Raw genomic sequence first — 21,957 nt, 5'->3', positions numbered from 1 at the left:
CTGGGCGGCCTTGTCTCTAAGTCCTGGCTCCTGCAGTATAACACTGGCATAATGGAGGCCTCCAGTCACTTTTGTCCAGTGAATGTGGATTCTGCTCATGGCCCGTCCTTGTTTAATTTTTTAGACAATGTGGCCCCTTGTGACCTGCCTTTCTGGCCACACTCAGTTTCTACATCTGCAAAATGGGCCAGCAACACTGGTGCTGATGACATCCTGGGATGCAGAGGACACCCCAAATGTCCACAGGGCCACGGGTGAGAAACCCTGCTTGAGGGAGTAATGACTTTCGGCCAAAGGATGGCCCAGATGGGGCCCTAGGTCTGAGGACTTCAGGGCCGGCCATGTGGGTATGAGGGGGCAGGAAGGGAGGGGGCCCAGGACTGCGGCTTTGTATCCCCTGGCCATGGAAGGTCCTTCACCTGCTCTTCTCCCCATGTTTTCCTTGAGGAATCTTGACCGACAATCCCATGTTCCTATTAATTTGACTCATCCTTCAAGATCTGCCTCCTCCAACTCCAAGAAGCCCTCCTCGGCTGCCCCAGGGTTACTGGTGCTTACTCTACTTTCCATCTTCCAACTTGAGATAACATTCTGCCTCCATCACCCTCCCACATAACATCCCACTGGGCTGCACCACGGCCCATTCCCTGAACTCTGAGTGCACTCTCCCCTCTCCAGGCCTTTGCACACACAGTTCCCCCCCTCCTGGGACCCCCTCCCTACCTTCCCGTTATCAACTCCTTGTGCTCTCCCACATCCTCCAGCACAGCTGGACAGTTCCTGCTCCGGCTCCCATATGCCTTGACTGATTCAGAGCCTGCCCCCTTCTTCACATTGTGAGTGTGCTGAGGGCAGGGATGGAGGCTGTGTGAGCCAGAGTGAGTCACTAACCCTCTCTGAGCCTCTCTCGCATCACTGCCTTTCCAGGCCCCAGCGTAGGCTTGGGACGTAGGCTGCTGACAATGGACTGAACTATGTCCCATGTGTGTTCTTACTGGGTGCCACTCTGTCCTGCCAGGGGTAGGGTCACGGTCATAGACACTGGGATGTCCTGTGGGCCTTAGAAAGTGATGTGCTGGGAAATGCTTAACAACTGGCTCTCTGAAGGAAAAAAATCAACCTTGATTTGTAGCATTTGCCAATTTCCATGATCTAAATATTTCCACAATTTCCAACGTCAGGCTACCAACAAGAACACAGAGCTGGGAAGAGACAGATGCCCACAGTCAGCTCCCATGAGCTGGTGCGAGCTGACTCCAGCACACCATTGGCTTTAGTTTATCACGCCCAACCACACTGTGAGGAAATTGAGGCTCAGAGATGGGAGAAATTTGCTCAAAGCCCTGCAGCTGGTCAATAGCAGAGCTGGGACTAGAATCTGGGTCTCTGGCTGTTGACGTTGGTGAGAAAGTATCCACACAGGCATGATAGCTCCTCATGGACCAACACAAGCTTCAAGCATTGTTTAAACGCACTGGGTCCCAGCCCAACATTTTGGCAGTTAGGGCTGCCCTCTCCTTCCTGAGCAGCCTGGAACCCCAGGCTCAGGGCTAAGCCCTGAGCACGTCGGGGCCTCAGGAAGTGCCACTGGGATGTTAGCTGCAAAATACTTCTCCTGTGAGCTGAACATCTGTCTTGGGTGGACCAGAGATCACGCCCATTTGGCTGTGCATTCAAACGCCCTGCTGGCGGCAGCCTCCACTTCCTGGTGATTTCTGCTTTCTTTTTTGCCAAGTCACATCTGTTTGCCATCTGTAGGTAGCTGATCACATTTCAAAAAGCTGGCTGGGGTTTTATGCATATTTCATCCACTGGGAGATTTTGGAGAAGGAAAGCTCTCTTTAAGATCAAAATGAGCTGAAGAGGTGCTCAGCTGGGTCACCCAGACAGTGAAGATTAGAAAGGCCCTAATTCCAGCCTGGGCAACATAGTGAGACTTTGTCTCTACTTAAAAAAAAAAAAAAAAATCAGCGGGGTCTGGTGGCATGCATCTGTAGTCCCTGCTACTCTGGAGGCTGAGGTAGGAGGACTGCTTGAGCTCAGGAGGTTGAGGCTGCAGTGAGCTATGATTGTGCCACTGCACTCCAGCCTGAGTGACAGGGTGAGGAAGCATTGTCTAAAAGAGGGTCTAGCAAATTTTTTTCTGTAAAAGGCCAGAAAGTAAATATTTTTAGTTTCAGGGGCCACACGGTCTCTGTCCTAACTATTCAACTCAGCCCTTAGAACATAAGCAGCCCTAGATGCTGAGTATGGATATGGGTTGTGTTCCAATAAAACTATTTGCAAAATCAGGTGGTAGGTCAGAGTTGGCTGGGAGGGCCACAGTTTGCAGACCCTGATGGAGAGGAAAGGACTGAGCATCTTATCAAAACTACTCCCCACCTCACCCCCACCCAGGGCACCCATTTGTTGACTGGGCTCTTACTGAAAGCCAGTGGCTGATGCTGCAACACTGGGGCAGCAGGAGGCTCATGACTGTGCCCTGCCCTGGCCCTCGCTTTCCACCATGATTCCCACTTAGAGCCACTTTTCTCCTCCCAGAAGTCTTCCTTGAAGACCTCCTCAGCTAAGGCCAATGCCCTTGTAATGGCTCTCCCCAGTCCTGGCATTGCAGAATGGGAAAGTCAATATCACACGTTAACTCAGAGAGGCCTTCTCTGACCACCCAGTCCCAGGACAGCAAACTCCTCCAACACTCCTCAGACCCCCTACCCTGCTTTATCCACCCCAGTTGCACGTTTCACCTTGGAGGATATATTTTGCATTTCTGTTTACTTGTTATTGCCTATCTCCCCTCCTCGAATGAAAGTTTTACTCGGGCAGGTACCTTATCTTGTTCACTGTTTATATCTGACATCTCAGCGGTACCTGGTCTATAGTAGGTGTTTAATAAAAATATTTGCTAAAAGCATGAATGAATATCAGTTATCACACTGCAAGATGCTTGCTTATTTAATGCTTGTTTTTAGCTTGAATTGTGAACATCCTAAAAACACGGGCTGGGTCTTCTGGGTTTTGCTCTTAACATCTGCATTGTCAAAAAAAGTTTGTTGAACTGTTGAATGAATGAATTTATTTGATAAAAACGTATGACAGCAGGAAGTAGAGGCCATTTAGAACAGTAGACTTCAAATCTGTGTTTGCAATGGAAACCTTTAGTAATGGGTACCTTATGCACAGTTCAGCTTCTCTGGTTGACTCAGGGTGGGGCAGCAGAGCTGGCCTGCTCATCTCCTTTCAACTATGCCCCTCCACTGTTCCCATGGTGGCCCCCAGCTATGTCTGTGGCCCCTAGAGAGTTTCCTGGAAATAGTTTGAAAACTACTGATCTAGTCTGAACTTTCAGCTGCACAGATGAAAGAACTGAAGCCTCGGCAGAGAAATGCTTGGCTGGAGGTCACTTGTCAAGTCTGTGGCTGTCATGAGATTAGAACCCAGCCCCCTCTCTCCCACTGAGCTCCTTGAAGCTACCCTGTTTGGTTGCTTGCACTTTGCACAGATGCTGGTTAAGTCTCAGTTCTGCTCTGAGCTACACTGTGTCCCTGAGGAAAACACTCCAGCTCCCTGGGTTCCTCTTCAGAGAGCTCAGCCCACAAGCCAGTCAGCTACACAGGCTGTGGGCTCTGAGGTCTGAAGCCATGAAGTCCCACTCTGGCTTGAAAAGGCATGAGGTTGGAGGCACTGCAAAATTCAGCCATGACTTGTGTCTGTCTTTTCTGAGGTCATCTCTGACCTCAGGATGCCCTGAGGAGGCAGGCTGGAGAGGCCAGAGGGCCCTGGGTTTCAGCAAAGGACCCGGGTTCAAGTCTCAGGTCAACCACTCACCTGCTCATCAGGTGTGACCCTAAGCGTGCTACTTAACTTCACTGAGCCTTAGTTTCCTCAGCTGTAAAATGGGGATAATCACAGTGTCCACATCCCCTGGAGTGGTTGTGAGGATGACATGACAAGACAGATGGAAGGTGATTAGCATGGACTAGTAAATGCTAGACACAATTATTATGAAAGACAGGAGGGGATTTTGTTCTATAAGCCTCAGAACATGACATCTTAGGGGGCCTGCACTCCATTTGTGTTGTGGGGTAAAAAAGCGAGGTTGTGAGTTACAACCTTTTGGAGAAGGAAAGCTCTCTTTCAGATGCCCCCCCATTCCTGTCACCTGGATGTCAATCCCTAGGGAGACCTAGGAAGTCTTCCTATGCATGGATCCCTGAATGACCATATGGAGCATGGCCCTCCACCTCGAAACCTCCTCTATGCAATTGGACTTACATGAGTGAGAAGTACACTTCTGTTGAGTTAGAGATGAGAGGGCTTATCCAGCATCAAATAGCAGCAAATGTTTATAGCAGCAAATGTTTCCTTAACCAATTATCTATTTACCTATCTGTAGTTATTTCAAAAAGACTAGAAAGAAATTCACCAACATACTATTGATCAATTTGCAACAATAAACATGAGTGACTTTGATCATCAAAAATCAGTTTAATTTTTTTTTTTTTGAGATGGAGTCTTGCTCTGTCACCCAGGCTGGGGTGCAATGGTGTGATCTTGGCTCACTGCAACCTCTGCCTCCTGGGTTCAAGCGATTCTCCTGCCTCAGCCTCCTGAGTAGCTGGGATTACAGTTGTGTGCCACCATGCCCAGATAATTTTTGTATTTTTAGTAGAGACGGAGTTTCACCATGTTGGTCAGGCTGGTCTTGAACTCCTGACCTCATGATCCGCCCGCCTTGGCCTCCCAAAATGCTGGGATTACAGGCGTGAGCCACCGTGCCTAGCCCAGTTTAATGTTTTTAAACACAGATTTAAAAAAATCAACAGCCTGACCTTCCTCCCTGTCCTCTCTACCCCGTCAATGTCACAAGGCCCATTATTCCATACCCCTGGGGTCCCCATCAAGAGCCCTCCTCCCATCCAATTCCTCTGTGGCTGCCCCTGCCTGAACCAGCTGTGGACTCTTGACTCTATGGTCTCTGCCAGGGAAGTGGATGGCAGGGGACCTGGGAATCTATCACCACCCGGTTGGCCCCCACGTCCCACCACCTGGTCATTAGTGTGCTCCATCCCCCTGGGGTTAGGAGCCAGGCCCTGTTTCCAGAAGCTCACGTGGGTGGTATCAGGGTGTTTACATAGACTACTCAAGGAGTTGAAAAGGCAGCCTGTGGCCATCAGTACCCTCTGGGATGCCTCCTGCTCGGCATTCACATTAGAAGGTTCCCAAACTGCACCCCTACCGTCTTTCTCCCCCTCCCATCTTGAAGAGGTTTCTTGGGCTTAAGTCTGTTTCTCCCCAGCAGAGGACTAGCTCCGAATGACTAGTCTTAGATATCAAGGAGGTGGGAATGACTTCTTTGTCAAAGTAATAGAAGAGATGAATCTAGAAGTTCTGGCTGCTCTCACCAAGCCTCATGAAGTCCATGAAGAATCCGGTCTGCTCCTGATTCCAGGATGGAGGGCCAGTTTATCCAAAGCCATTTGCTTCCGTGAACTCCCCAATTTGCCTAACCCAGGACCCTAAACTTGTGACAGGAGAAGACACACTCGACCAGGATTCTGAAGCTTGGGGTCCATTCCCAGGCCGGCCACTGGCACGGTGATAGAAGCACAGGCTTTAGAGTGAGCTGATACTAGGTTTAATCCTGGCCCTATCTTTCTGGAGAAGATAGCATGGCCAGTTAACCCAGATCTTGTGTCTCCATGTTTACCCCTTTCCTCGCTGTTCCAACAGGTCTTGCTAGTGGCCCGCCCTATTTTATTCCCCTTTCAAGCGGGCCATGAAGGTACCACATCAAGCTACTGTTGCCTGCATCATAGCAATGAGGCAGGCGGGTGAGGCATCTTCCCTGGAGGTGAGGGGGTTGGGAAGACTAGAGGCAGGGCTAGGCAGGATGGAAGTCAGGAGTGGTGGACAGGGAGGGCTGTTTTCTGTTTAAAGCAGTCAGTGGTGGAGGAAGTAGGTCAGTGGTGGAGGTAGGCGGGACTCGGGCTGGAGTCTGCCTCTCTGTGGGGTCACTCACAGCTCCCAGGGCTCAACAAAGAGCTGCTGGGCTGCATACCACACCTCGGGTAGCAAGGCCATAGACTACACAGCTGCCCGGATCACCTGCCAGGGGAAGGTATGATTGAATGCCTGGGACCTCGTTCTAAAATTGCTGAACGTCAAAGTCAGAATTGAAGTCAGTTGGGATCTGGCTAAGACTGCATAACCTCAATCTAATCATCAGGAAACATCTGACAAACACAAAATGAGGAACTTTCATTAAGAAAAGGTGGGGGTGGGGGAAAAAAAACAGTATCCTTCAGAAACATCAATATCATTAAAGACAAAGAGTCCACGCGCGGTGGCTCACGCTTGTAATCCCAGCACTTTGAGAGGCCGAGGCGGGTGGATCATGAGGTCAGGAGATCAAGACCATCCTGGCTAACATGGTGAAACCCCATCTCTACTAAAAATACGAAAAAAAAATTAGCCGGGCATGGTGGTGGGCACCCGTAGTTCCAGCTAATCAGGAGGCTGAGGCAAGAGAATAACGTGACCCCGGGAGGAGGAGCTTGCAGTGAGCCGAGATTGCGCCACTGCACTCCAGCCTGGGCGACAGAGCAAGACTCTGTCTCAAAAAAAAAAAAAAAAAAAAAGAGAGAGAGAAAGGCTGTGGAAATACAGTCACGCAACGCATAATGAACTTTTGGTCAACGATGGACCACGTATATGACGGTGGTTCCATGAGATCATAATGCCAGACTTTTACTGCACCTTTTCTACATTTAGATATGTTCAGATACACAAATAGTTGCCACTGAGCTACAACTGCCTACAGTTTTCAATATAGTCACATGCTGTACAGGGTGGTAGCCTGGGGGCAATGGACCATACCATATAGCTCAGGTGTATAGTAGGCTGTGCCATCTAGGTTTGTGTGAGTACACTCTAAAATGTTTGCACAACAATGAAATTGCCTAATGACGCACTCCTCAGATTCTATTTCCATCATTCAGCAACAGATATGAGATATTCCAAATTAAAGGAGGTTAAAAACATATGACAAGCACACGGAATATCTAACCCTTCATCAGATCCTGAACATGAGGGGGAAATTCTAAAAAGGACCTTATTAGGTCAAGTGACAACCTGAAAGTTTAGACAAAAATGCTGTATTAACATAAATTTATGCAACGGACAACTCCACCGTGGCTATGTAAGAGTTATGTAATGTTACATACATACATGCCACAAAATACCTAGGAAAGCGTTTGGGGTAAAGGACACAGGTGTATGTAAGTTACCCTTACACTATTCAGACAAAACATTATGTATGCAGAGAGAGAAAGAAAATGATGAATGGCCGGGCGCAGTGGCTCACTACTGTAATCTCAGCACTTTGGGAGGCTGAGGCGGGCGGAACACGAGGTCAGGAGATCGAGACCATCCTGGGTAACACGGTGAAACCCCGTTTCTACTAAAAATACAAAAAAAAAAAAAATAGCTGGGCGTGGTGGCAGCCACCTGTAGTCCCAGCTACTTGGGAGGCTGAGGCAGGAGAATGGCGTGAACCCGGGAGGCAGAGTTTGCAGTGAGCCGAGATCACGCCACTGCACTCCAGCCTGGGCGACAGAGTGAGACTCCATCTCAAAAAAAAAGAAAAAGAAAAAGAAAATGATGAAGCAGAGAGGGTCGAATGTTAGCAATTCACAAAGGGTCTGCAGGTGTCCTGTTTCTATGTCCTGTTTCTATTCTTAGAGTTTTTGAAGTTTGAAATTATTTCCAAATGAAACGTTAAAAAAATAGAACTCTTTATTTGAAACAAAATCCCATGCAGAACCCCATGTGTAAAACAGGTACAAGCAGGGTTGTCTGGGGTGGAGCTGGCTTGGGGCCCAGCTTGTCTTTTGACCCTTTGGTGGCCCCTGGGGTGCCTTGGGGAATCCATCTTGAAAACCACTGAATTCAGCTTCTATATTGTTGGGAACGTGGCTGGGAGGCAGCTGTTCCTGTATCCTAACATCTAGACGCTCATTCATAAACTTCGACCCTCACAATAGCCCAGAGAGAGGCGTTCCTAGCCCCATTTAAAGAGTGGGAAACTGAGGCTCAGGAAGTAACTCCTTGAGCACTTAGGCTGTCCCATGTGCTGTCCCAGCCCCCGCATCGCAACATGACAAGTGTATCACCCTCATTTTGTACACAAACAAAGGTCCAGGGAGATTAATGTCCAAGGCTATAGCACCGAAGCTGGGATTCAAAACCAGGACCGTGGATGAACCCCAAATCCTCTGCTCTTTGGATTTGGGGTTGACAAATCCCAAACCCATTTGAGCAGAACCTAATTTCACCCAGGTGAAGATGCTGAGGCTCTGAATGGAGCAGCCCTGGCCTGCCCGGTTCAGAGATGAAATTGGGAGTCATGGTGCTCCTAGTCCAGTGCTCAACCAGTGGTGGGAGGGAAACATTCTTTCTGTTCCTTGATAAGAAACCCACTGGTTTCTGGGGGAGACCCTGGCCTGACCTTCATGTCTCAGAGTCTCCCCGACTGGGTCTGGCTTCTGGATCTGCAGAGATTCAGGCCTCCCTCCCTCTTGCCTGCTGAGGATAGAAAGCAGCAAGCACCTGGTTCTGTTCCATTCAACCACATGCGGCACCAGCCATGCCCTTTCCAGCAGCTGCCTTTCTTGCTCCTCCTCCCTACTCAAAATGAGCCATTCCTTCCTCGAATCCCTGCTCTCTGGTAAGTTTTTAGGAAGCGAATTCATTGTTAGCAAAAATCACGGTGTTTGACTTTCACCACAAGGATGATAACTATGTGAGATGATGCTAGCTTTAGTCATTCCACAATGTAGATATACTTGAAAGCATCATGTTGTACACAATAAATACATACAATTTTATCTGTCAATTTACAAAAGTCAGGCTGGGTGTGGTGGCTCACACCTGTAATCTCAGCGCTTTGGGAGGCCAAGGCGGGCAAATTGCTTGAGCTCAGGAGTTCAAGACCAGCCTGGGCAACATGGTGAAACCCCGTCTTTACAAAAAATACAAAAATTAGCTGGGTGTGGTGGCACATACCTGTAGTCCCAGCTACTCAGGAGGCTGAGGTGGGAGAATTGCCTGAGCCTGGGGGATGGTGCCACTGTACTTAAGCCTGAGTGACAGAAAGAGACCCTGTGTTAAAAAAAAAAAAAAAATCATGGTGTTTGAATGTTGCTGCTCAGTCATGGGGTTTTAAAAAGAATTCCAGGAAGCTAGGGGTTTCTGGATAAACTGGGGCTCACTGAGAATGGAATTGCCCCTTCCAGCGCAAAGCTGTCTCCCTCATGATGTCTCAGGGTCTATAAAACCCTTGGCTCTGACTTTACCACCAAGCCCAGCAAACCTAGGGGAAACAAGTTCCCTAATTAGAAATTCAGCATTGAAACCAATCAATAGCTATTGTGACTAAGTGGCAACTGCTGGGCCACATGCAAACTTCAGACTCCTGGAAGCTTCAAGACAGGCCTGCAAGGTGGTTGTGGCTGTGCCTATTGAACACAAGAGGAAACTGAGGCTGAGCACCGAAGTCATCTGAACACAGCCACAAGCCAAGAAGCGGCAGAGCCGGCAAGGAAGCCTGGACCTTGCTCTTCCATGATCCCCCCCAGGGTCCCAGGGCCAGCCTGCCTGCTCTCCCCGAGGCTGTTCCCAGCAAAGGGTCCCCCGGGGCTCTGTCTCCTTTCTGCCTTGATCCAGTCTGACTGCTGCTTCCCTGCATGCCGTGTAGGACACCTCTGAGCTTGCCTCCCTCCCCGACCCCTGCTGCTGCAGAGACAGCCAGGACTGCCTCTCTCTGAGAAGGCTTGAGAAGGCCCCGCTCATTCTCGGACACCCTTTGCCAGGCCATGAGGGGGTCTTAACCCTCCGCCTCATGTCGCCTGGCAGGGCATACTCGACTCTTTCCCTGGGTCCCAGCCCTCTGGGGCTGACCAGGTCAAACTCGCCAAGAGCTCTGGGCTCTGCAGGCTGTCCGCTGTCCCCCACGTACTTCTTTGGGGATTTTTCCTGGAGGTTACTCAGTTGCAGAGTTTACATCCTGGGCCTGTTCTCTGGGTTCTAGGCTGCACAAGACACCCGACCTCCGAGCCTAATGTCCACTCTGTGAAAACAAACCCTTCACTACATTCTGCTTCTACTACAACCCTCTCTCTTCCCATCATATCTCCAACATCAGGATAAAGTGTTAATATGGAGTTCGCCTTGGCGTGGTGTCTGCTTTTGGGGAGCACAATTCTATTTTGTGTGTGTGTATGTGTGTGTGTGAGACAGAGTCTCACTCTGTCACCCAGGCTGGAATGCTGTGGCATGATCTTGGCTCACTGCAACCTCTGCCTCCCGGGTTCAAGTGATTCTCCTGCTCCAGCCTCCTGAGTAGCTGGGATCACAGGCGCCCGCCACCACACTCGGCTAATTTTTGTATTTTTAGTAGAGATGGGGTTTCACCATGTTGGCCAGGCTGGTCTCAAACTCCTGACCTCGTGATCCGCCCACCTCAGCCTCCCAAAGTGCTGGGATTGCAGGCATGAGCCACCGCACCTGGCCTGGGGAGCACAATTCTAACACATGGTCGCAGGACACAAATCAGTTTACCACAAAAATGTGACTCCAACCTGGAATTGTGACCTGTACCAGATCTGAGAGGAAAGGTTTCTTGGGTGAGGGGATCTGGCACCATACCCCAATCATACCCACAATTGCTTTCTGTTGGTCTATGGCCAAACTGGCCTGCCCTTCTCCAGGGGAGATGAAGAGAATCCCTCTTTTAACACAGCCACATTTGTTGAGCCTGCCAGGTGCTGTGCATGGAGGCCACCATTTTACATACATTGTTTCTAATACTCACAAGTGACTGAGTATGGCTTCTGAACCATTAGCGGTCTTAGGGTCTTTTACCCTCTCTGTAAAGCAGCTTCCTCGGGTGAGGAAATTGGGCTCTAAGGAGTTAAGTAAATCATTCAAGGTTAAATAGGTAATAAGTGACAGACCAGGAATTCGAACCCACGTCTGTGAGTGTACAGAGGTGGCTATCCATCCACTCTCTGTTGCCGTGGCAGCCGTGTCCAGGTACACAGTCTGCTCACTGCACAAGGGCACCAGCTGAAGGGATGAATCCTGCCAGCATTCTCTTCATTGAGCTGTGCTCCATCATGCAGTGATGCCTGTTCTTGTCTGCCTGGAGGACTGCAGTCAAATGATTACAAATAGTCCCACTGATTCCCCTCCCACATCCACACCCTTTATAATGTGCCTTTGTACTCTTTCCATCAAGAGGGGAAATGTTCCTCACTCCTTGAGTCTGGGATGGTCTCTTGTGCCTAAACAAGTCAATGAAAGGCATCAGAGCGACATCATGCCAGTTCAGGGCCAGGCCTCGATGGGCCTTGCAGGCTTTGCTTCTTCTCTTGGGCCCCAGCTAGTGCCATGGGCACATGCCTGTGCTAACCTGCTGGAGGATGAGAAACTCGTGGCTCAGTCATCCCCATCCCAGACCAGCCAACGGCTCATCAACCACTCAGCACGTGAGCAAGGCCATCCCAGAGCAGCCAACAGCCAACCAACAACCCAGCATGTGGGCAAGGCCGTCCCAGACCAGCCAACAGCTCATCAACCACTCAGCACTTGAGCAAGGCCATCCTAGACCAGCCAACAGCCAACCAACCACTCAGCAAGTGGGCAAGGCCATCCCAGAGCAGCCAACAGCCAACCAACCACCCAGCATGTGGGCAAGGCCATCCCAGAGCAGCCAACAGCTCATCAACCACTCAGCATGTGAGCAAGGCCATCCTAGACCAGCCAACAGCCAACCAACCACTCAGCAAGTGGGCAAGGACATCCCAGACCAGCCAACAGCCAGCCAACCACCCAGCATGTGGGCAAGGCCGTCCCAGACCAGCCAACAGCCAACCAACTACCCAGCATGTGGGCAAGGCCATCCCAGAGCAGCCAACAGCCAACCAACTACCCAGCATGTGGGCAAGGCCGTCCCAGAGCAGCCAACCGCCAACCACCCACCCAGCATGTGGGCAAGGCCATCCCAGAGCAGCCAACAGCCAACCACCCACCCAGCATGTGAGCAAGGCCATCCCAGACTATCTGGCCTCCAACTGGCCCACCTCTGACCACAGATCCATGAATAAGCCCACCCAAGCTCAGGCACGCCTGATCCAGATCAGATAGTTGTCCATGCCCCATGGACTTACACGTCAAATCAATGCTAATTGTTTAAGGCACCTGTTAGTGGTTGAATTTTGTCCCCTCAAAATTTGTATGTTGAAGTCTTAACCCTTAACCTTATTTGGAAATAGGGTTGTTGCAGCTGTAATTAGCTGAGATGAAGTCACACTGGAGTGGGGTGGGCCCCTAATCCAGTCTGACTGGCGTTCTTACAAAAAGAGGAAATTGGGACACAGACATGCACACAGGAAGCACACCATGTGAAGATCAGAGTTCTGTGGCCACAAGCCAAGGAGCTACCAGAAGCTCGGAAGGAACAGAACCTTCCCTGGTGTCTTTAGAGGGTGCACAGCCATGCCCACACCTTAATCTTGAACCTTCCAGCCTCCAAAACTGTGAGACAATATGTTTCTGCTGGCTAAGCCACTCAGCTTGTGGTATTGTTTCAGCAGCCCTAGCAAACTAACACAGTGCTTTTCCTCATTCACACAAAGTTAAGGTGTGGGCTGGCTTCTTTGCTTGCCTCCAGGGCAACAGCCGATCATGGCTCTCCTCCCAGTCCCCAGGTAACTCCAAGAGGGCCCAGGAATTACACCCCACCCACACTCAGTTCCTCCCCAAGGGGGCTCTGAATCTGGAAAGTCTGGGGCCTTCCAAGGGCTCTGGAGTCCTTGTCAGGGTGGGGTCATGGACCCATACAAAGAGAGCTCCTCACCCAGACCCCTCCTGGCTGCCCACTGACCTGGGTTGCCGAGGGCCATGGAGTCGTAGATGAGTTTGCAGGTCTTGAGCAGGATGGAGATCTTCTTCTCAGGTGAGTAGGCCTTGTGCATGCTGGTGAACTTCTGCAGGATCTTCTCCATCATGGGCACCTCCGGCACGCTGGTGGTCACACCTAGGTCAGTGGTGGTGGTGGCCAGGATCACTAACTGGTTCTCCTTGAGCTGCTGCAGCGAACCATCCTTGCTGTGGATCTCATGCAGGCATGAGTTGATGGCTTCCTTCAGGGGCTTCAGGACACATTTGTACAAGGCAGACTCTACAATTGCTTCTGCAGGTAAACAAGAGAGCGAGGGTGAGGAAACCAGACGCAGGGATCCTGCCACCTGGTTCTGTTGCCCAACAGCACAGCCATCCCGATCCCCTGGCCCCTGGAAGGACACTCACAGCCCCAGCAGTTATACCCTGTGGTTCTGACACATGAGAGAGCACAGTTTATTCAAGAGAAAGCCACACTGGAAAGGCACTGGCACAGGAGCCCCTGGGAACTAATACTAACTGGTCATTGTATCCTGATGCTTTTCACAGGGCCTGGCAGAGAGCAAACTTTCACAGGGCTGCCTATGAGTACATAACTTCAGAGGGTGTTACTCACACTGGAGTTGTACAGTGTACAACCTGGGCAGCTGTATGCTGATGGCCTGAATGCCCAGTAAATGATTGGTGGAATTATTCTTGATATCTCTCTTCCAATTCCCACACCCACTTGACTCTAGTCTCAAAAATACAGTACATCCAGAACCTTACTTTTTTATCACTTCTGTGGCTACTACCTTGACCTGGGTTGGTCAGGCTACCACCATCATCTCTTGCCCAGGTTATGTCAGTCAGCTTTTGCCCTGGCCCTTATAGTCTCTTGTCAACACAGCAGCTGGTGTTGTCCTGTTATGACATCTTTGATCGTAACATGCTTCTGTTTGGAAACTTCCAATGGCCCCCATCTCCCATGCAATCAAATCAAAGTCAAAGCCTCCTCATGGCCTAAGAGGCCCCGCTGTGATCGGGCCCTGTGACCTCTCACTCATTGCTTTGCTTGCTCCCCATGCTCAGGCTGCTCTGCCAACTGCCAGGCCTGCTCCTGCCCCAGGGCCTTTGCTCCTGCGGTTCCCTTTGTGTGGCGCAGTCGCCTCGCAGTCGTCCACATGGCTGGTTCCTTCACTGTCCGAATGTCGTCCTATCTGAGAGGCATTCCCGATCAGCTCTTGGAGCAGGAGTTGGCGCTCTGATCTTGTAGCTGCTCTGAGGCATATGTGCTCTGATGCCCACTCTGAGGATGGACCAGCTTAGGCTCTCATGGAGTGGGTTGGGGGTTGAACAAGGACTTGAACTCATGTCTACTTGATACCAAGGGGATGTCCAGTTGCTTTGGGTGACTGTAGAAACATATTCTTAGGAAGCTGTTTTGGCCCTCCTCTGTCTCCAGGGGATGGGTCTTGGTTACGGGCTGAGTAAGGGGAGGTCCCAAGCCCTGTTCCTGTAAGGAGACACCTGTGCTGCCCTAGCCCTGAGAGAGGAGGGAGGGACTCATGCTCCCACGGGGCTGGGTCTCAACAGAGGCCCGGACAGCCCTTCCCTGCCACTCAGGCCTGGAGCTGGCCCATGGCCATCCTGGGTCCCTTGCTGCTGCCTCCCTCTTCCCCTTCAGCAGAACACAGGGCTGCCCTCACTTCCCTCACCCCGTTCCTGACCCTCCTTCCACGCCCACCTCCCGACCTCATTGGAGCCTCCGCAGGCAGAGATGGGCGCAGATGGGGGTTGACCTGGGAGCAGGGACTTGAACTTCCCCACTGTCCTGGGCTTCTGCATGACCTCGGCCACGTCTCTTCCCCTCCCAGGGCCTGTTTCCTGAACTGCAAAATGAGAGGGCTGTGCCCACGCCCTCCCAGCCCCTTCACATCTAAGAGCCGCAGGATCTCTTCCTGGCACCTCCTCTCTAGTCTCGGGCCCTCAGCAGCCTCACGTCAGGACTGTTTTGTATCCAATTGTTCCTTGTGACTTGTCTCCCTAATAAAACCAGAAGCACCCTAAGCATGGAGTTCTGTTGGCCTTTTTTTTTTTCTTTTTTGTTTTTTGAGACAGAATCTTGTTCTGTTGCCCAGGCTGGAGTGCAGTAGTGTGATCTTGGCTCACTGCAACCTCCACTTCCCGGGTTTCAAGCAATTCTCCTGCCTCAGCCTCCTGAGTAGCTGGGATTACAGGTGCCCACCACCACGCCTGGCTAATTTTTGTATTGTTTGTAGAGAGGGGGTTTCACCATGTTGGCCAGGCTGGTCTTGAACTCCTGATCTCAAGTGATCTGCCCTCCTCGGCCTCCCAAAGTGCTGGGATTACAGGTGTGAGCCACCACACCCCACCCTGTCTGGCCTTTTTATGTGGTTTAAGTTCCTTCACCATCTGACTGGCCACACACATGGGAAGAGCTTGGAAGGGAGAGGCAGAGGCAGAGACTCAGCTCATGGAAAGGGCTGGGCTGCCTGGGTCTGAAGCCCAGCTCTACTACCAGCTCTGTCCTCATGGCCAGGTCACCAAACCTCTCTGAGCTGTGGCTTCTTGGGCATGACAATAGCCAAGCCCATCTGGTCTGGTTTGTAGTCATGAGGCTGACACGTGCAGTGTCTGGAATGGCACCATTGCTGTGGATGCTGACCCTGTTCCCAAAGGCTGAAGGGCCCTTCTCTCCATCTGTGTAGCTCCAGCCCTTCCCGTCCTTGGTGGCTCAGCTCAGCTGCCACCTCTCACTGCCTGGAAACCTCTCTGCCCCACACATTCGTGCCCACGGCAGGCTCTGGTGACACTTTGCCATATCACCTGCCAGGACAAACTCCAAGTCTAGCACCTCTTGACATCTTGGTGCCCGAAGCAGATTTGGCCTTAACAGGACCCATGGTGTGTCTGCATCCTGCCAGCCAGCTGCCCCAAGGCTGAAGTCATTCCTGCTGTTTCCAGCAGAGGTCCAGCTTGTGCTCCACCTCCTTCGCTCTGCTGAAGGCCACCAGGTACTGGCCTTGCCCCGCCGCAGCCTCCTGAGCCGTCCCCCTGTCTTGTCCCCTCTCCTCTGCCCTCCACACACACCCTTCAGGGCCTCCATCACCTCTGGGCTAAATCCTCAGGCTGACTTTCACTGCCTGTGTGAATGGCCCATGATCCGCCAGCCTCGTTCCCCACCTCTCGGCCTTTGTCCACGCTGTCATCCCTTTCCAGAAGGAAAGTCCTTCCACTACCCTTTCCACGGCTTAGCATCCCTGACTCCTCCTTTGGGCCTCAGCTCTTACACTCCCCCAACTCTGGAAGGCAGGGCTGACCACAGTTTCCTCTGGGCCACTTGGAGTTTCCCATGTCCTTCCACGTCCTCCCATGCCCTTCTATGTCCTCCTGGTCTGCACGGTGCCTGTGGCTCAGTCCTCACACCCAGACTGGATGATCTCATCCAGTCTCATGGCTCCTTTTGTGCTGACAGTTCCCAGACATCTCTCTTTAGCCCCAGAACTGCAGACTCAGCCCTCCATGGCCCGCTCGACCTCCCCACCTGGTGTCTAATAAGCATCTCCAGTGTCATGTCCCAAACTGAACTCCTCAACTCCTCCCCACTGCCTGCCCCAGGATGGACGCTGTGTCCTCCCAGGGACGGCAATGCTTGTCCACATCCTACCTCCCCTCTACCACTCCTGCATCCAGCCTCCAGCCAGTGCTGTGGCTCCAGCTTCACAACAGGCAGAGTCCAATCATGTCTCCCCATCTGTGCTGCCTCCGTCCTGGTCTCAGCCACCTTCACTGCTCACCTTGGCTCTGACAGTAGCCTCACACTGAGTCTGAGTCTCTCTGCTCCCACTAGGTGTGACGGCCAGAGTGATGTTGTTCACATGTGAGTGAGGTCACTCACCCTTGGACGTGAACCCTGCACGACCCCATCTCACATACGGGAAAAGTCAGGTTGATAGAGAGGCTCACAAGGTCCTTGGGGTCCTGCCCCCCAACAGCCTCCTGACCTCAATTCCATCCACATGCACTCACTAATGTGTCTCCTTACACTATACTTTACTCTTCTCTCTCTCTCTCTCTCTGTCTCTCTGTCTCTCTCTTTCCTTCTTGAGACGGAGTCTCGCTCTATTGCCCAGGCTGGAGTGCAGTGGCACAATCTCGGCTCACTGCAATCTCCGCCTCCTGGATTCAAGCAATTCTTGTGCCTCAGCCACCTGAGTAACTGGGACTACAGGCACACACCACCATGCCCAGTTAATTTTTCTATTTTTTTTTTTAACTTTTATTTTTTTGAGACAAAGTCTCGCTCTGTTGCCCAGGCTGGAGTGCAGTGGCACAATCTGGGCTCACTGCAACCTCTGCCTCCCTGGTTCAAGCAATTCTCCTGCCTCAGCCTCCTGAGTAGCTGGGATTACAGGTGTGCGCCGCCACACCTGGCTAATTTTTGTATTTTCAGTAGAGACGGGGTTTCACCATGTTGGCCAGGCTGGTCTCAAACTCCTGACCTTAGGTGATCCACCCGCCTCCCAACGTGCTGGGATTACAGGCATGAGCCACTGCACCCGGCCCTACTCATCCTTCTTGCTGATTGCCTGTCACCTCTGATAGACCGTAAGCTCCCTGCAGGCAGAAACTTTTGAGTGCTTTGCTCACCTCTGTCTCTATATCTGAGCCAGCACCTGATGCGGAGTTGGGTGCCCAATAACTCTTTGTCGACTATCTGCTTACAGGGCCCTGTGCAGACACACACACAGCACTGGCCTCAGATCTCAATCCCATCACCCCTCACCACACCTGAAACGCCATCATGAATCCTGTGGCCTGGCAAACCTATTCGTTTTCAGGAGTCTGCTAGCAAAATCCAGTAGCCCTGGGAAAGGAACACCTGAAGCTCCTTTTCTAAGAAACATTCACTACGAAGCTACTGTGTTCAGAGGCTCACGTGTCCCTTACTGTACCCAGCACTGACTCTTTCATTATTGGGTGGGGAAGGAGAGGCTTAGGGACACCAGGGGACGGCTGGGGCAGTAACTATTTACCAACTAGCTCAGAAGCAGCTCAATGTTTAGCAACCACTTTTTGGCTACAGCAGTGTAAACTGACAGAATGTATTTTTTTCTTTTCTTTTCTTTTTTTTTTTTTTAGACAGAGTTTTGCTCTTGTTGCCCAGGCTGGAGCGCAATGGCACAATCTCGGCTCACTGCAACCTCTGCCTCCCAGGTTCAAGCAATTCTTCTGCCTCAGCCTCCCGAGTAGCTGGGATTATAGGCATGCGCCACCACACCTGGCTAATTTTTGTATTTTTAGTAGAGACGGGGTTTCACCATGTTGGCCAGGCTGGTCTCGAACTCTTGACCTCAAGTGATCCACCCACCTCAGCCTCCCAAAGTGCTGAGATTACAGGCATGAGCCACCACGCCCAGCTATTTTTTTCTTTTTGAGACAGGGTTTCGCTCTGTCACCCAGACTGGAGTACAGTGGCAGGATGTTGGTTCTTTGCAGCCTTGGCCTTCAGGGCTCAAGCAATCCTCCTGCCTCAGCCTCCCAAATAGATGAGACTACAGGTGCGTGCCTCCATGCCTGGCTAATTTTTGTATTTTTTGTAGAGACGGGGTTTTGCCATGTTGCCCAGGCTGGTCTCGAACTCCTGGGCTCAAGCGATCCTCCTGCCTTGGCCTCCCAGAGTGCTGGGATTATAGGCTTGAGCCAGTGCGCCTGGCCTGAATATTTTTAATATACGTAGGCGTGTGGTTGTTCACAACTACTTCTCACCATGAACCACAATCGGAAAAAGCTTTGATAATTATTGGATTCGAGGCTGGTGAGGGTGGGGAAGGCTAGGGGCTACTTTAGAAGGGGTGGTCAGAGGAGTGAGCTGTTTTGGGCTGGTTCCCTGAAAGCAAAGCGTGAAAGAGGGATCTGGGTGCATATGATTTCACTGTGGAGACTCTCAGAAGACAGAGAGTGAGAGCAGTGGGAAGCCGCAGAGCGAGCTTGAGCAAGGATGAACTCTCAGCCTCAGCCAGATCTCGCCGGGCCCTGGAGCATAAACTGCACCACACAGTGGTCCTGCTTGAGGCCAAGGGGCCAGTCTTTGTCCCCCATGGCAGGGAGTAATTGGCAGTGGGCCCCTGATGGTGGAAGAGAGGGTGCAGATAATACAGATCCTATACAGTCAAGGTCAATTCTCTAGGAAAGTGGGGGAGCCGGGCACCATTAGCAGCCTACCTTGCAGCAGCCAGAGAAAGTTCCTGGTGCCCAGGAAGGGATGGGGGGTGGGCACCAACAGCGTCCACTGCATAGGCCTCTTTTGTCCTAAGGGGTTCCTGAGTCTGTGAGCCCCACCGCCCTCTCTTCCCTGCCACCTCCTCCCAGGGCACTGACCGAGCTCCTCCTCGGAGTGCAGGGCAGGGTCCACCAGGGCCTTGAGCTCGGTGCTCTGCAGCAGGTAGCTCTTGAGCTGGGTCATCATGGTGCGAATCTCCTGCAGCATCTCCGTGCTGGAGGTCTGGCGCGCCATCATCTCCAGGCTGTACACCTTGTAGTCCTGCACCAGGCTGCCAAAGTACGAGGCCTTGTCCTGCGCCAGCTCCACCACCTTCTTGTACAGCTTGCGGTTGTTGGAGAGGAAAGCGTGGAACATGCTGCTGAAACTGGCGAAGCTCAGCCGGTGCCGAGCCTTGCCCAGGATCATGGAGGGCTTCTTCTTCACGCTGGGGCTGCTGAACTGCTCCAGCTCCTCCTCCGTGCTGCTGGTGGAGTAGGAGTCCTGGTCGGTGGCCATGACAGACACCCCCAAGCTGTCTGAGAGGGAGGCCAGGGAGCCCTTGAACTCTGGAGAGCTCTGGGAATGGGCAGTGGCCTGGGCAGGAGGGTGCTGATTCCCAGCCTGAGAAGCAGGGCTTTGGCCCTCTCTGGGTGGACCCGGCGTGGGTGTCTCCAAGGCCAAAGTCTGTGTGCAGAGCTCAGCGTTCTCTAAGGGAGCTGGGAGGGTCGAGGCCAGTTGTCGAGAGATCCGTTTTTTCCTGGGGGGCGGGACTGGGGGTTGTTTGGCCGTCCTGGGCAGCTCCGGCATGCTGTCGGGATCGCTGGCTTTCACCTCTGTGTCCTGGCCTTGCTCCGTGCTCTCCCGGGGTGTGTCCTCAGGGCCGTCTGAGGTCCCTTGGGGAGGCAGGCTGAGCTGGTCCCCCTCTGCCGCCATCCCTGGACTTTGGTCTTCTAAGGACACCCTCTCGGAAACGCGGCGTCTGGGAGGGGCAGTGGGAAGGTTCTTCTTCGCAGGCAGTGGCGGGGCGGGGGCCTGCTGCAAGGGACTGGAGGCTGCCCCTGGCTTCATCGCTTCCTCCCTGAGGGGGCCCAGGCCTGCAGTGGGGCATGGGAGTCTCTCGCAGGTCGTCATGGGCGGCTGGTTCGGATGGTCTGGGGGACCTGGGGCATGGGGTGTGACGTGGGGGGCAGGCACTGGGGGAGAGGTGGGCAAAGGACAGGCAGGGGCGGGGGCAAGAGCAGGGAGCAGAGGGGGCTGGGCTGGGCTGCAGGGCTGCAGGGGCAGCACTGGGGGAGGGGGTGGTGGGCGGCGTGGGGCCCACCTGGAGGTGGGTGAGGTAGCATCAGAGGTGGGCGGCAAAGGGCGTGCAGGGCAATTTCCAAGAGGTGGCTGGTCGGTGGGCAGGGTGCTGCTGCAGTCCTCGATGAAAATAGGATTCACAAACCACAGGCGGTCATTTCCTACCGACAGCTCGATTTCACAGGCACAGTTTGCGTCATGGGCTGTGGGCCTGAGGCTGGAGACTAGGGGGAATCCGGGGGCCCGGTCTCTTGGGGGCTCTGCTGGCTTCCCTCTTTCTTGTGGAGGATTCAGCGAGGAGTCCCAGAAACCTGTGGAAGCAAGAGAGGGGCAGGGGGTCAGTCTGTGCCAGGGACTAGGTGTTGCTGTGCTGGGCGGGGTCCACGGGTGGGAGGGCTGTTCAAGGCATTTGCTTCACTACTCCGAGGTTGTTTTCCCCTCTTGGACGCTTTCAAACCTCTCCCACCACTTCCTGCCTCTAGAGGGGAAGCCCCACTCAGTCCTCCCCAGCAGTGTAGGGTGGGGCCGGGGGTGATGTGATAAGCTCAGCTTCAGTTCTCTTCCTTGGTGTGAGAGCCCACATTGGAGGGCATTGATGACACAGGGTGGGGGGTGACAACACTGTGCTCTGGAGCCGTGGGGAAGCCATGGTGAGAGCACAGGGGACGGAAGGCCTGGAATTCCTGCGGCCAACCAGCTGGGTGCTCTGGGGCAGGTGGTTTGACCTTCCTAGGCCTCAGTCTAGTCATCCCTAAAATGGGGTCACAACAGTACACACATCACAGGCATGCGAGGAGGAAGGAACATTGGGCCTGTTTTGGCCTCTATGGTTATTATATGTGGGAAGGACGAACCTATGGATTGTGGCCAGCGAGATCAGACCCAGCTGTCCAAGCGGGGAGCAGCCACCCACCACAAAGTGATTCTGACTCCAGTCAATCTCGAGCTTAAAATAAGAAGCTGGTCGTCTGCCCCAGTCAGGGGAAGCCAAGGCTCCTGCACCGCAGAGCTGAGTTCCAGTGTGTGCCTCTCTACTGACCCAGTCCCCAGGGGCTCAGTCATGGCTGTGGCCACCAAAGCAGGCTAGGGACAGGCAATCTTGATCCGTGGGGACCACACTCTGCCAAGCATCTGACGGAGGCTCAGGACCCTCCAAAGAGCACACAGGGATGCTACATCTTGGGAACAATTGCAGTCAGTGCATAGGCCACCCTGCGTTCACTCAAGCTTCCTCCTGGAGAGAAACAAGGGTCCCAGGTCTTGTTCAGCCTGCTAGGTTTGGAGCTGGATAGAGGATGACCCAGGTAGATGCAGAGTTCCTTGTGAATTGGTGCAGCCAGCCTTTCACCCAGGGCTCTTCACTCCTGGGAGGAATTCACCCTTAAGAAAACTATGGAAAATAACATCAAGGATAATCAGAGGAGCAAACA

At 52.6% G+C, this 21,957-nt stretch overlaps 1 protein-coding gene across 4 annotated transcripts in view; it reads right to left on the bottom strand.

The window, feature by feature from the left end:
• Positions 1 to 21,957, bottom strand: part of RIN3 (Ras and Rab interactor 3) — a 175,491-nt gene that overhangs the window by 16,936 nt on the left and 136,598 nt on the right. For 2 of the 4 annotated variants that reach the window (XM_063793863.1, XM_063793864.1), the window contains exons 6-7: positions 19,189 to 20,838; positions 12,944 to 13,252 (exon numbers count right to left, since the gene is read on the bottom strand). In XM_063793863.1, coding sequence (XP_063649933.1) covers positions 12,944 to 13,252; positions 19,189 to 20,838 — 1,959 coding nt within the window. The remainder of the gene's footprint in view (positions 1 to 12,943; positions 13,253 to 19,188; positions 20,839 to 21,957) is intronic. The other 2 variants (XM_016926624.4, XM_016926625.4) reach the window with 1 other exon arrangement.

The sequence above is a fragment of the Pan troglodytes genome, chromosome 15, assembly GCF_028858775.2.
Source record: "Pan troglodytes isolate AG18354 chromosome 15, NHGRI_mPanTro3-v2.0_pri, whole genome shotgun sequence".
Classification (NCBI taxonomy): domain Eukaryota; kingdom Metazoa; phylum Chordata; class Mammalia; order Primates; family Hominidae; genus Pan; species Pan troglodytes.
This window is presented reverse-complemented; position numbering and strand designations above follow the sequence as displayed.